The following is a 15,078-nucleotide window of genomic DNA, read 5'->3' as shown; positions in this document are numbered from 1 at the left end:
AAAGCAGGTGTGTCAAACTCATGCACTAAAAGGGCCATATTAAAAAATGTCAACAAATCCGTGCGCCAGCTGTGTTTCTATTTTATTTTTACTTAACCTTTTGCCATGACCCCAACTGGCCATTGTTTATTCAAAATTTGTCAAAACTACAATGGCAAAAAGGCACTAAATACTTATATAACAACAAATTGTTTTATATAAACAATAGACTACATTAACTGCAGAAAACTGTTATTTTGTTGTTAAACTGTTAAACTGTTTTTTTGTTATTTTGGAGGTGTTGTCCCATAGATCGTTGTTGGGGAGGAGGTGGGAGCACACATTACGTTGCAGTGCATGCTGGGAACTGCAGTGCAGCTTGGGGTGAAATGGGCTAATATAATATAATAGGAAATGAAAATAGTTTTGAATAGGATTGTGCCACGGGCCTGACTTGGCCTGCAGGCCTTGTGTTTGACACATGGGTTCTAAAGTGACAGAAAACGCTGTAGAACATCAAGAATGAAGCTTTAATACAGTTAACATCCAAGATTTAAAATCTGTAATGAAGTTCTAACTAAAGTAACATCTACAATGCTTCAAAATGATCAAATGCAATGCTTCAATGATCAAATCTTAAAACAAATTGACATGAAATTACTATAAATAGCTAAATACAGTAAAACTATTTACCAATTAATGACTTGTTTTTTGACCAGATACTTGCGATACCGAATAAAAAATAAAAAATGTACCTTTCAGCGTCTACTTATATATTTTATTTGTGCTGTATAACATTATTTATAAGAAAAATTATTAACATGAATGCTGATCCTAAAAGTTGGAACTGTTTCTGTCATTAAGTCACATCAGCCCCCTGACCACCATCGCTGTACTCATCAGGTCACCGCTGATAACCAGCAAAGGATTGTTTTCACATTCTAGACAATTTTACTGTAACATTAATTTCTGTAAAACATACTAATTCAAGAAAGCTCTGGAATATTCCACCGACTGAAAGACAACTTGATTTCTTTGAAAAATAAAACACACTCTCAGATCTGTGTAACTAAAATGGAGGACGCTGTTTTTCTTTGTTGCACTTCTTATTATTTCTGTTTTGTGTACACAGCGATAAAACACAATATTAATATATTCCTAAAGTGACTGAAGTGGCATTTATTACTCCAGTGTGCTTGTGTGTGGTCTGTGTTTGTAAGAATGTTTTTAAAGTTCTCAATTTAACTGCAGTGTAAATGCACATCATTAAACTAATAAAATGACATGAACATTAATGAACGCCGAGTCGTCTTCATTTAATGAAGGTAAATTAAATTAATGAAGTGTCGTTATTCAGCTTTCGTTACAGACACTCAGCAGACGCGAAACAGCATTCCAACGAGTTTATTCTGTAAAAGTCTTGTGAATAAACAGGAAAAACAGTTTACATTGAACTACAAACGTTGAAAATGTAAGATAGATCTGTAACATGTCCCGATTACAAGCATAACAAAGAGTCAAGAAGGAACAGAAGCTACGTGATGAGTTTTTACACTTACCACAGATGGGTCATCTACTATCATCAAAAATAAATAGAATATATTCTTTATATAAACACAGATAAGAAAGAAAAATGCAGCTCCTTCACGAGCGTGTTGGGTAAGGTTTGTTGGTAATCGCAGTAATAGTTATGAAGAGCTAAACGTAATGAGCAGGAGAGTTGGTGAACTTTGGGAGGATTACGGGTCTAAAAAAATGAGAAATAAGAGCGTAACTGAGAGGAAATGTGGAATGATCTCTATTTCACATGGAGAATACGACAGATGCGCATGCCACTAAAAAGCCTAAAACATCCAAACCCACTGACACAGAAACCGGGATTATTCACTTCTCTTAGAAAATGAACATTAATCTGGGCGAGAGCTCCAGACCTACAGCGAAACAAGACGACTTCACGCACTTACACTCTCCGCACGGCAGACGTTTCTACTTTGTCCGTTCTTTTTTCCATCACAGAAAAGGGGAACACGCTGATGATGTTCTATAGACGAACGTTCTGGAAGGTCTGACAGCTTCACCGAAAGAAAGAAACCTCGAGCTACGACAGACAGCGCTGAGCAGCACAGTGGAGGCGGGGTCAAAGGTCAGGGTGAAGGTCAGGGGAAAGGTCAAGGTCAAAAGTAGTGGTGAATGGTCAAGGTAAATAGAGAGGGTTAAAGGTCAGGGTTAAGGGTTATGGTAAATGGACAGGGTTACAGGTCAGGGTTAATGGACAGGGTTAGAGATTAGGGTTAACCAGCACGGTTAATGGACATGATTCGAGGTTTGGGTTAATGGTCAGGGTTAACGGTCAGTGTAAAGGTCAGGGTAAATGGACAGGATTAAAGGTCAAGGTTAACACACAGGATTAAAGGACAGGGTTAAGAATCAGGGTAAAAGTCAGGCTTAAGAGATCAAGGTCAATGAACAGGGTTAAAGCTTAAGGTAAATGGACAGAGTAGAGGTCAGGGTTAAAGGTCAGGGCGTTGGGGCAGTGAGAGATTCTGAGCTTGTTTTACACAAACACTGGCGGTCCAGCTATGCAGCTACAGCTAAAAAATGATGCTAAATTTGATGACTATATTACATTTAATCGTTAGTTAGAGTGTGTAAATAACACTATGCGTTAAAGAAGCAGTAAGTAGCATCTCGGCCAAATCACACTGGACTCACTTTTGGCCTTTCTGAACTCTGGAATGAGAAAACCAGCTTTAACCAGACCACCTTAAAAACCCACGTATTATTAATATTTTTTTTTTGTTGTTGTTTTCTACTTATTGCTCCTTTAAATCTATTTGTTTAAGTTTATCTTTGCTCCAGTGGTGAGCGGTAGATGAACTCTCAGTGGTTGCAGTAGTTTCTCTGATTTGTGAATTTACAACAATGCTTTCTCTTGTGATTTTGATCTTGATTATGTCAACGTTATACATTTCCAATATCACATAAACAACCACAAAATGATCCGGCATCCTTCAGGATCTAATGTTCCTCTCGGAGCAACTGGTTCTGCTGAGAAAGATGAAAAACATGTAAATAAATAAAAGACAGGGCTCATCAGTAGAACTGGTGTCTATACAGGAACAGAGTGCCACCTGGTGGTCATTCTAAAAATTCACTGTTAATACTTATCTGCATACACTGTATATTTTAACCTGCTGACTGAACGTGTTTGATATGATAAACAATGCTTAATATGAGAACATTGTGAAAACATGTAAATGTGTCTAATTTTGCGCACCCCTTGACAGCATGTTTTCTTGTCTGCGGAGTTCTGCATGTCGTTGTCCTCGTCTCTCTTCTCCTCCTCGTCTTTCCCGTCCTTTTCCTCGTCCTCGTCACCCGAGCACTTCCTGGACAGCTTGGACGACTTCTAGAAGAAACAAACAGTGAAATACCATGCTGAAACACACACGCACACTCACACATCCACACCTATCTAAATGCTTTCTAAAAGAAGGAAGTGATTTGTAAATTTAACCCTTTAAAAAACTAAGCCTAGAATTGGCTGATAGGATACATCGTGCTATGTTAACTGTGAAGTAGTGATTCAGTTCATGATCTACTAACTTGTGTTTCAGATCATCCGAATCAGCACAACTTTTCTGATAAACTTTTCAGTAATATCAGTTATTGAGCACTATCACTAAACATTAAAGATAAAAATAGAATTTTTTTTTTTTCATTTTTACTTAAAAAATGCTACAATCATACAGAATGAAACAATCTGAATGTATCTGAAGAGTCAACCACTTTATGAACGTATAAAAGTCACTTGAAATCTGTACTGTGTGTGTACGTTTCTCAGTTCAGCTAGTCGATGTTTTTAGTTTCTGCTCTTACTGGTGATGTATTTTTGTGTAGAGCTACATCACACCGCTGAAGAGTTCCAGCCTCTAAATCACTGCTCTTCAAATGCATCTGTACTTTTTCATGAAGAGAATCTTGTTTTAAAGTCTTTCAGATGTTGTGCTGGACTTGCTAACGGTGCGCGTCCTCCAGCAATTTTTCTCGCCTCATTCTGTCGCGCTGGGTCTCTGCTCACCGCTGCAGGGTGTTTCTGAGTCATTTTTGTTACAGAAATCAAGAGGACCATACTGAAGACATCCGGGGCTGTTTTTTATTTAATTTAATGTAACATAGAATCTTCTGGGCTCACACAAGCTAGAAATCTCAGCCTCACTAGCAAGCTAGTTGCCTTAGCAAGTACTCTACAAACTCTGTTTGTTTATATTTTGCCTTCACTCCCGAACCACGTAAACAAACATCTTATTATCAGATCTTCACTGTCTGCAGTTCTGTGTTAAACCAGATATTGTCATTATTACATAAAGCTGGTAAAGATTCAGTGGAGGCAAAGAAAGCTGCTGTTGCTCTGTTTTCAGAGAAAGTTAAGTTTAATGTTTGCTGCTCGTTTACTCCGAAACGATTGGCTACAAGCCGCACAAATGCTGTACTCATTTGCATAAAGTAGAAATCTGCTCAATTTTTCACAGCACAACGAGGTGGATTTGACCTCCAGAGCGCTCTGCTCAAATGTATAGGATGCAGCAACATGAGTTGGGTATTGAACTTGAATATTTGACTATTGGGTATTTGTTTGTTGGGTAGATATTTGGTTTTTGATTTTGGGATTTGGATTTTTTTTTTTTGCTGTAGTCTCCGTACTGTCCGGGGGTTTTAGGAGACACCTGGTCGACTTGAAGTTTCGCTCCATAATGCAGCTTTATTTTTAATTTGTTGAAAACAGCATCGAACATGGCAAGAAGAAGCACAGCCTCTCCAGCGCTAACAGCTTAAAACGCAGCCCTCTGCTTTACTCCAGAAAACCCACCACTGCACCTACACTCAGACTCTTCAACATTAAAGTAATTTTACAAATGAACCTAAACAGCCCAACAGAAACATTTCTTCTCTTTATAAACCGAACTGCTTACGCCACAGTACACTTTATCAGCACATCGTAGCCCACTGCTAAGAGAGGCTAGCGGGCTGGTAGACGGAGCGACACTGCACTGTGATGAAAGCAGCTAGGCTGGAGATTTAAAGTTTACAGCAGATGAAGCTGCAAATGTGCTTTCAACATGGCCATGGGATGTAGACCATCTTAGTCCCCCCCCCCCAAAAAAAAAATGGCACTGGGGACAGCCCTATGTGTGATGTTGTAAGTGGACACGTAACTGTATGCCACAGGTCTGGTTTTGAATTGTGCAGTGAGAGGGTCTAATGGTAAAACCCTGCTCTGGGCCTGCTGGACAGTGTATTTTATTCTCTGTTTGGCTGTACACGATTATCTAACGAACTGGCAGCACAGGCGACCCTGCAGATGTAGTATAGATCCATCTTGGAATTTCACAGTGGAAATACGACACACAGTACACACGGGTGATAGTTTTAGGTGGAGTTTGAAGTTTGTTGATATCTCAGACGGCTGTAAAGTTTTTTAAGTTTAAACAGAATGAGTCCTGAATGTATCACCAGGACATTAAGGGCTTAGATAAATTCCAATTTTAGTGGCTCTTCAGATCCAGGTAGTGTTCCTCTGTGTGTGTATGTGTGTGTGTTAGTGTGTGAGTTCAGAGCTGTGCTGCACAGCTTAAGCACAGGAGGTGAAACCGCACTGGAGGTATTCCCCCATATGCTGTTATTCACTATTTTTTTCAGGTGGACCGAGTTCTGCAGCAGAAACATCAGCTTTAGGCTCCGCCCCCCACTTTAGCCCTAGCCACGCCCCCCACAGGATACATGAACGTTAGTCCCTGTTGCTAGGTAACAGCCGTTGCTAAGCAAAGGCTGAGCAGAGTGTGTGTGTGTGGGTTTCCTCACTGCACACTCCTTACAAAACACACTTGTATTCATACTAAAACACACCCGTATTCTGATGAAGCCCCTCCTATTGGCACACAGATCGCTGCTGATATCTGCGCTGTCAAATCTCATATTTTATAACGACTGGGAGAAACTTCACATTTAAAAAAAGAGTGCTTTCTTCGGGTAGAACGTTCGTGTAGTTTTCTTGATATTTACGCCCTCTTGTGGATGCAGGAGATAAAGCTAGATCAGCAAAAATCTGTGTGATGTTTCCCAGCAGCCAGTTTGGGTTGATGTTTACTGTTTGTCTAGAGCCGCCATTCATCACTCACTCATCAACAGGGGGAATAAATAAAAATAAAATCTCAAATTGCTCCATACTCCCTACTTTCTGCTTCCTAAGTAGTGCACTATGTTAGTAATGAAATAACGTCTTCTGCATGCAGACAGTGCACGGTGCGTCACTGTATGTCACCATATGTCTTGTTTACATTCAGCCAAAGCTGAAAAGCTTCCACTCTCACACCCAGTGCACTAGTTCAGGGTCTGTGTGGTTCACTATAAAGAGAGCAGAGAGCCATTTGAGGCGCAGCCTCTGATCAGAGTGGGGTTTAAAGGTGGTACCTTTGAGGATGCGGTCTTTTTCCGTTTGGATCCAACCTTCTCCCCCTTCATCTTCCCCTCCTCTTCCTCTCCGATGGAGTCGCCCTCCTCCGCCCCGCTGCTGCCGTCTGCCGGGTCAGCGCCGCCCCCCTCGCCCTCCGACCAGCCCTGCTGCATGCTCTACACACACACACACACACACAAACAGCCATTAGCGAGTGAGTGTGTAAAGAGTAAATATCTCATAATAACCCTTTAAGACCTCTATGATAATGCTAACTTCTGCTAGCACCCCCATGGGATTCTAGTAGTTTGTTAGCACTACGCTAAAGACAATTTGAATTAACATTTTTTGTCCGTTCTAGCTTAAACACAGATATTTGAGCTTGTAAAGTCATTCCAAGCCATTTCGTTGTTATCATATATTATCATATATCTGAGCTTGTATCTATCAGTGTTACAGTGACTCTTTCAATAAAGAGTCCTGCACAGAGCTGCTGCCACTGTTTAACATTTCTAACAACTAACTAGAACCTGCCTAGACTACAGTTCATATTCACAAGCAGTGACGTATCTAGAACTTTCAGAGGGACTAGAGTGATGTTCTTTAGTGTTTTTTCCACTAGAGTGATGTTGTGGTGTGATTGGTTAATTCCTCTGTCACTTCCTAATTATGTTGGTAGTTAATCTAATGTGTAAGTCTGTCTGTCCAGCTCCTGAAGTCCTGACCAAGGGGAGAGCATCTCAGCTGTATGTACCTAGATACCACAGAGAGAACAATCCTGACTGGATGGTTTTCGGTTGGGCGTTTTAAGATTTTACCTTTTTTGTTTCCATCTAAAACTGAACAATGAAATACGACTAGTACTACAATACTTACAGAGTTTAAATACAACACACAATTCTGTTGAATAAAAAAAAAACATAACTATAAATATCTCTGAGCATCCAGAAGGGCCTGAGGGTTCCTGATTATTATTATTATTATTGTACTATCATATTAACATATTATTATTTAATATTTGTATCATTACAATATTAATGTTATTAGCATGATATCAACATTATTTTATATTATTTCTATATTATTGTTATTATTACCAGTGTCCATGTGTTTTGGTTTCAGTAATTACACAGACTCTGACCTTCAGAGTGACCTTTCAGTAACAACCTGCTGAAAACTCACAGTCACATTAATGCTTTATTACACTGGAAGTTTCAACTGTAGAGATGGACAGTATGACCATATTTATCGTTATTGTGATAAATTTAATCACAATATGCTCATCTGAGTGTTAGGGTGAATGTCAGTCCTTAATGAACACTGACCAACTGCATGTTTCAGTCACAGTGTAATTAGCCTTGTTTGACTGGATTTAGTGCAAACACTGAATAAAAATCTATATAATCAGAGAGTATTTTTAAATGTAATTGTTTAAATTATTTTTTTAATGTTTTTAGTTTACACATATTATAACAATTTTTTGAATTTATATTAAATTCCAACATTATTGAGTGCCTTCCTGTATTTCTCTCACACATATGCAGAAGCAGAAACACACCTGGTAGCCGGTAAATTTGACGCCGGGGTTGTTTTCAATCTCCCACAGACCCTCATTGAAGCCTTTTCTCTTGTTTGATTTTCCAAACTTGTCTTTGTACTCCTTATATGGCAGCAGGTCTTTAGGGCCGAGGAACGCACTAAGAGAGAAAACACCTTAGAACTCTAATAAATGCTGAAATTACAGCAAATATACAGAACACATACACACACAGAGGGAACTTACGTCTCGTGGGTGCCGAAGAAGAATATGGGGTATTTATTGGCTGGTGGCTTCACTGCTCCTTCTGGCAGCTCATCAATCTGGGGCCAATCAGAAAAGAGTAGACATTAGCACTGTCCAATCAGAACAGAGCATAGATCAGCACTGTCCAATCAGAACAAAAAAATCAGTCCAGACTGAACTGCTGTAGGCTGAATGTGCAGGGCTAAACGGCTGTTGGCCGAATGGGCGGGGCTAACGTGTTGTAGGCTGAATGAGTGGGGCTAAACTGATGTAGGTTGAATAGGCGGGGCTAAACTGCTGTAGGCTGAATGGGTGGGGCTAAACTGCTGTAGGCTGAATGGGTGGGGCTAAACTGCTGTAGGCTGAATGGGTGGGGCTAAACTGCTGTAGGCTGAATGAGCAGGGCTAAACTGCTGTAGGCTGAATGGGTGGGGCTAAACTGCTGTAGGCTGAATGGGTGGGGCTAAACTGCTGTAGGCTGAATGAGCGGGGCCAGAGCCATGTAGAGAGAGAGTAGCGTCAACGGAAGTTCAAAATGCTTGATAGTCACGTGATTCACGTACACTTCAGATAGTTCCAGGAAGTTCTTTGCGGGCAATTTAAATCCATAAACACTTAGCGACAGAACTGCGTCTTTTGGTACTTAGCAGTCAATAAATGCATTGATTTACAATATTTATATAGAAAATCAACATGTGTATATATAGTTACAACAATATGATATATTTTAAAGTAAAATTTGCTACTATTTGAGCTATCGTTACTTGCCTTGTTGACATGTTGGGTTAACGTCAACATGGTTTCAAAGTGTGTTGTCGTTGTTCATTGCTTTGAGTTTTCAGTATTACAGATATTATGTTCTTAAACTTGAATGGTAGTTAAGATCAGTCATGTCCTAATGTTTATTGATATACTTAGAGGGAGGGGAAGGGAAGGAATGTTTCAAAACTGAGATCAGATTAATTTTATAACATTAACACATCTTTAATTAATGGTAGTTTCAGTAATCCCAAGGCCTAGATAATTTTAATGACTTAATGACTACTGTAAACTTTATGACTTTCTGAAAGGACAGAAGGAGAAGGAGCCAAAGAAATTTGTTTGGCATGTATATGCAAAAATCTACTATTAAGAAGGATACATTAAAACACATCACATCCAGACAGGACATAATAAAACGCATCTATTTATATTTGTTTGTACACATATAAACATTTTATATAACTTGTCTTTTTACTATGCACATATTTACTGCAATTTATTCATTAAATAAAGCTATAACGAACTCAAACATGAATAGCCTGGCAGGCCTGTCTGTGCCCTTTTCTCCATGTTGTCCTTGCATATAGTCCCCACCATGGTTTGCTGTGCTGCATGGAGATGCTTCAGTCGCTCAGAGAAAGGAGTAAAAATGTTTGGTTTCTCTACTGACACAGAGAGAAGAAAACATTGCTGGCTCAAGTCAGCAGGAGCAATTACTAAATTACTTACCATCACTAAAGATTACAACAACAACATGACATTGCATATGTTTCACAAACAAAAGCCACACCACTGGGAAGCTTAATGTTTTGTTTATTAAAAATAAGGAGTAGAGTAGAGACTCAGGGTGCAGGGTGAGGGTGCTGTCTTATTGTAGGGAGTCTTTAGGCTGAGTTGAATCCCCCCGTGGGTCTTGCCATTGGTCCAAAATCAACTAAACTGCAACATAATGTACAGTTAATAGTCTACAGCATCACAAAGCCTGCAAACACTCAATCCATAAGTCATATATTTGTTTACTCTTTAAAGTCTCCAGTATGCACTCTAAATTCATATTAGTAGTGACGTATCACGAAAATAGCTTTCTTTTTATTGTGTTAGGTCGTACTCCAAAATGGATAACGATGTCACAATTTTACCTCCTCCACCACCACTCTACAAGCTCACGCCCCAATATTATATTTAACTAATATTTAACTCCCACCCATCCCGTGGAAAATCACGTTTAGAAGCCTTCTATAATTGAACAACGGTGGATGAAATGACATTGAGAGCAGGGAATCTACAATTACTAGGCTGTTTATCGTTAATGTTATGTGTTGCTAACTTTATTCAGTATCCTAGCCTATGTTATCTGTTAATGTTCCCTAAATCTACTAATTTAGTCAGGGATAATCCACTGACATACTTTAATATACATGTTAATTTGATTCAGATGCGCTTATTATGTACAAACTGATTCTTTAATTGTTTTACCCTTTTAAAGTGCATCAAAACCGGTCTATTCTGCTTCAACTCGGCTGCGCTGCTAGTATTTGCTGCTAACTTCCGGGAACTACTGAGAGGCTCCATGATCCATAATAGCTGGAAAAAAATGGTCCTTTGGAGTGAACGGAGGTGATGCAACTCTCTCTCTATATGGCTCTGAGCGGGGCTAAACTGCTGTCGGCTGAGAGGGCGGGGCTAAACTGCTGTAGGCTGAATGGGCGGGCTACACTGCTGTAGGCTGAGTGTACATAAAGGTGTTGGTTTTTATAACAGCAGAAAAACAATAAATTTAAAACAGGCTGATTATGCAGTTTAGCGTATACAGACTGTGTGTTCTGAACGGGACTTTTTGAAACTAATCATGTTTACATTCTACACCAAAGTCTTTTATTTCAAACAAGTTAGGAAAATTTGCTTCTCCATGGTATGGGCCCTTTAAAGAGCCTGGTTGATGGCCGTGATGAAGTACTAGTGTTAATGTTTACAAATCTTCCATTAGGGAAAGGTCACTTGTATGTAAATGTATCGTGTATTGTGATTGGTGCAGATGGTCAGGTAGGCCTAAATCCCACATCCCTCAGAGGAACCTAGGTTTCAAACTGCTATCAATTAGAACTACATTAGAACTACGCAAGTGTTAGGGCTGCAGTATTAGAACTACATGTTTTTTTTTCGCGCACACAGATTAATTAACACTCGAGTATCAAAGTCTGAGCCAACAGACAGAGCTGGTAACCAAATCATAAATCAGGTTAAAGGGGAACTTAAAAACTTGATATTTCAACTTACAGTGTCATAATTGTTCACAGTGGTGGTGATAGGAACCAGACATCCACCTCTAAAAGCTCCCTTACAGAAAGTTATTACATGAAATGGTTGTGAATACACTGCCTGATGTCTGAGACACTGTTTTATGATAGTTTTGAGAACTTAAAATCCATTCATGGTGGAGGGATACATAATATGCAGGGCGCTGTGAGGCAAAATAGTCCCCATAAAAAACATTATTTCAGATTCTCCACTATTTTCCCATCATCAACATTCCATATAAAACTCAGAAGTCACAAGTAGGATCACTGGTGGTTTTGGATAGTAAATAAAATGTCTATATTTGTGATGTAGTCATGGCGACCCCTGGTTCCTCTCACCACCACTGTAAAGAAATCTGAACCATTTCACACCAAACCACTCTGAATCACTCTGTTTACATATCACTCACTCAATTGTGGGGGGAATTCTGAAACATTGGTGGAATTCCCCTTTACCAATCAGCAAAAAGCAAGTCATTAATCCTCAGTGAGATGAATGTAGCATGTGAAAGTCTCTGTCCTGCACACTTTAGTGTTTTTCAGCTCTCACACCTGCATTTTAGGTGTCTGTAATTAACTGTATTGATTGTAACTGAACTCAGTCAGATGTGTGGAGCAGAATCAGGCGTATTAAGATTATAACCGATCACTTTAATAGATAACTCTGTGGAAAAAATGTTGTCCTACGTAAAAAGCTGCATTAGATGCAATGTGTTCGTAAACAGGAATCAGACAATTATGAAACAACTAATGTTTAATGCAGCAACACTGACTCCACATGTGCTAAGGCGTTCTTTTTGTTTCAAACCCGTATTCCGTCATGTCCCGCCTCCCTGCGCTGGGATTGGCCAGTCGTTCAACCGCACAGACACCGTCCCTATTGGCGGAACTCTGGCGAGTGTGACAGACTGGCCAATTGTAGCAGAGGTGTTGGCGCGGAATTAACCAATCCAAGACGGAGGAGGCGGGACCTGCCGGAAAACAGGCGTGAAAAAACAATGTCTTCTATATGATCTATACAAACACACTACTTCCTGTACCATATCTGATTTTAGAAAGCAAAATATGAGCATACCGATATAAAATATGCCAGATTAAACAAACAAACGCTTTAAAATCGCCAATAAAGCCGATATTGAAGCTACTGAAACCACCAACAGCAGTGTGTCCTAACAGTGATGCTAACCACCAACGCAGACTGACACGATATATATTGATTTATAATATATTTACACATTTTAATGTAGAAAATGTGAGATAAGTGAGGATATATGAATAACGGTGTCGTCTGTGAAGCATCTGGAGTGTCTGTGGCGACATTCTTTATCAAAATGAAGGCAGGATGAGGGGCGTCTCTGCTTTTAGCAAACGAGCTAATCAATTAGCCTGTGTGGTGGTGGTGAGGGTTAAACGGAACAAATAACGAAATCTGTGGAGATGCGGTCCGACTTTATTGACTAATAAGGTCATAATTGGTCACATAAGGCGTAGAAATTCATTCCGAGCTGATTATGAGACTCAAACAGGCGATAATCACCGCTGAAAGGTCGGAAAACATGGTTCTATCAGCACACCTGAGCGGGAGAACGCCATATTCGCCAGCTTCTTGTTCGATTTTCCCCGTTCCACCTTAAATGGTGCAGCAGTTACATTCTGGCGCCTCCGCGCCAGAATGTAACTGCTGCACTATTTAAGGTGGAACGGGGAAAATCGAACAAGAAGCTGGCGAATAAGAGAACCGAGTGTGAAATGGAGGAGCAGCGAGCGGACACTTCACCATCGCTCTGCCCACGTTAGAGTGGAGGTGAGCGGTGGAGCGAGGTTGAGGGGAGCTGGGTGAGAGCTCCGGCTCCGGCTCGTTCAGCAGCGGCGCGCTGTTTTGGGCCGACCCCGCCTCCCTGCGCCTCAGTCCCGGCTGCAGCCTGTACTCACCCTCGCTGGCCAGTGCGGGTAGCCCTTCATTTTGGCGAAGACCAGATCTCCTGCCTTGTACTCCCGGGGCCGAGGACGAGCCATAGCGCTGCTCACGGTTTGGTTTTAACGTCAGATTTCACACAATCGCACACACCGCCGGGAAAGCTCGACCATCAATGTTTTGATTAGCAACACCGCAGTTAATAAGGACATAAATAATTAAATAAAAAACAAACAGAGAGCGCGCAGAGACACACACACACACACACAGAGAGAAAAGGCCCGGAAAACACTTCTTCTTCCCTCCTCTCTCTCTCACACATCTGACTGCAGGTCAACAGACTCCTCACACAGCCCAGCTTTAAGACACAAACACCCACAATCTGCCCATTTTCCTCTATTTTATGTCATTTTGATGTATTTTGGTGCTGCTTTTGGGAGCAATTTATCTTCAATCAGAGCTACCTGCTGAAAAACCTTAGAAAGCATTAGGTGTGTCTGTTGATTCCTGATGGTTTTATAATGTGTTTTCTCTTTTTAATGGGTTGATATCACAGTGTAAAGGATTCTAATGGTTTAACAGGTGACCAGTGGCTGATTCTAAATGCATCCAATGATTTCCTAATGGGATCTAAAGGAAACTAGTGGTCTGGTCGGAAACCATGAAGCCAATTCCCATTAGAAAGTAAAACCATCAGGTTGTAATCCAATGTAATGGTCCTTTATCAGCAGGGTACAGACTGAAAGTTTAATACAATAAACTAACAAGCCAAATGGTCATTATACTAGTCTAGTTTTTACAGACAGACAGACAGACAGTGTGGAGTTTGCCTGTTCTCCCTGTGTCTGTGTGGGTATCCTCCGGTTTCCTCCCACAGTCGAAAAACATGCAGTCAGGCCAATTGGATATGCTAAATTGCCCCTAAGTGTGAATGTGTATGTCTGTCTGTTTGCCCTGCGATGGACTGGCGACCTGTCCAGGGTGTATCCTGCCTTCCGCCCAGTGAGTTTTTTTTTATTCTCCTGTAAAGTTACTATTTTGGAGATATGAGGTTTTGTTCCGACAGCAGAAATAATTTTATTTATATAATAAATTATATAGCAGAGATAATTTTATTTATATAATAAATTATATAATTGTGACTTGGTAAATTTCTAGAGAAATTTACAGAGTCACAATTGTTCACCATTATAGTACTAGGAACCAGACTGCTATCCACAATGACCAGTCAGCTTACATATGTCTTGTAAGTTTTTAAATGTCACGCTAATAATGGTAAAGTAGTGCTAAATTGAAAAAGTGTGTTTTTTGGTTCTTTTTTTTCCTAACTGCATGTACAACCCTATTTCCAAAAAAGTTGGGACGCTGTGCAAAATGTAAATAAAAGCAGAATGCAATGATGTCATTTAAACCCTATATTGCATTGAAAATAGTACAAAGACAACATATCAAATGTTGAAACTGAGAAATTTGAATGTTTTTGAAAAATACATGCCTATTTTAAATTTGATGCCAACAACATGTTCCAAAAAAGTTGGGACAGGGGCAGCAAAAGGCTGTTAAATTTGTGTAATACTAAAAAAACACCTGGCCAGTAACATGATTGGGTAGAAAAAGCATCCCAGAGAGACAGAGTCTTTTAGAAGCAAAGATGGGGAGGGTGTCAACACTCTATGTAAGACTGAGTGGGCAAATAGTGCAACAGTTCAAGAATAATATTTCTCAATGTAAAATAGCAAAAAACATGGGGATTTCATCATCTATGGAACACAATATCATTAAAAGATTCAGAGAACTTGGAGAAATCTCTGTATGTAAGGGACAAGGACAAAAAAACGTATTTTCTGGCCGTGAATTTTGGGTCCTCAGACAGCACTGCATTAAAAAC

General features: G+C 40.0%; 1 protein-coding gene across 4 annotated transcripts; it reads right to left on the bottom strand.

The window, feature by feature from the left end:
- Nucleotides 1–1,367: 1,367 nt before the first annotated feature.
- Nucleotides 1,368–13,491, bottom strand: hdgfl3 (HDGF like 3). 4 transcript variants are annotated; one of them, XM_036564566.1, is made up of 6 exons: nucleotides 13,208–13,491; nucleotides 8,217–8,293; nucleotides 7,992–8,130; nucleotides 6,451–6,609; nucleotides 3,257–3,385; nucleotides 1,368–3,027 (listed from the first exon to the last, which is right to left on the bottom strand). In XM_036564566.1, exons 1-6 carry the CDS (start codon nucleotides 13,289–13,291, stop codon nucleotides 2,998–3,000), a joined length of 618 nt encoding a protein of 205 aa, XP_036420459.1. In that variant the 5' UTR covers nucleotides 13,292–13,491; the 3' UTR covers nucleotides 1,368–2,997. The 4 variants fall into 4 exon arrangements, with proteins under 4 accessions (XP_036420459.1, XP_036420460.1, XP_036420457.1 ...); XM_036564567.1 differs by having other exon boundaries at nucleotides 1,368–3,024; XM_036564564.1 differs by having other exon boundaries at nucleotides 3,257–3,388; nucleotides 13,208–13,490.
- Nucleotides 13,492–15,078: the final 1,587 nt, after the last annotated feature.

The sequence above is a fragment of the Colossoma macropomum genome, unplaced genomic scaffold, assembly GCF_904425465.1.
Source record: "Colossoma macropomum unplaced genomic scaffold, Colossoma_macropomum, whole genome shotgun sequence".
In the NCBI taxonomy this organism is placed as follows: Eukaryota; Metazoa; Chordata; class Actinopteri; order Characiformes; family Serrasalmidae; genus Colossoma; species Colossoma macropomum.
This window is presented reverse-complemented; position numbering and strand designations above follow the sequence as displayed.

Coding starts and splice junctions, on each gene's coding strand:
- hdgfl3 (XM_036564564.1), bottom strand. CDS start 13,291: ATGGCTCGTCCTCGGCCCCGGGAGTACAAGGCAGGAGATCTGGTCTTC. Junction 8,294..13,207: donor ACCCGCACTGGCCAGCGAGG/GTGAGTACAGGC, acceptor GATTGGCCCCAG/ATTGATGAGCTGCCAGAAGG. Junction 8,131..8,216: donor TTCTTCGGCACCCACGAGAC/GTAAGTTCCCTC, acceptor TTTCTCTCTTAG/TGCGTTCCTCGGCCCTAAAG.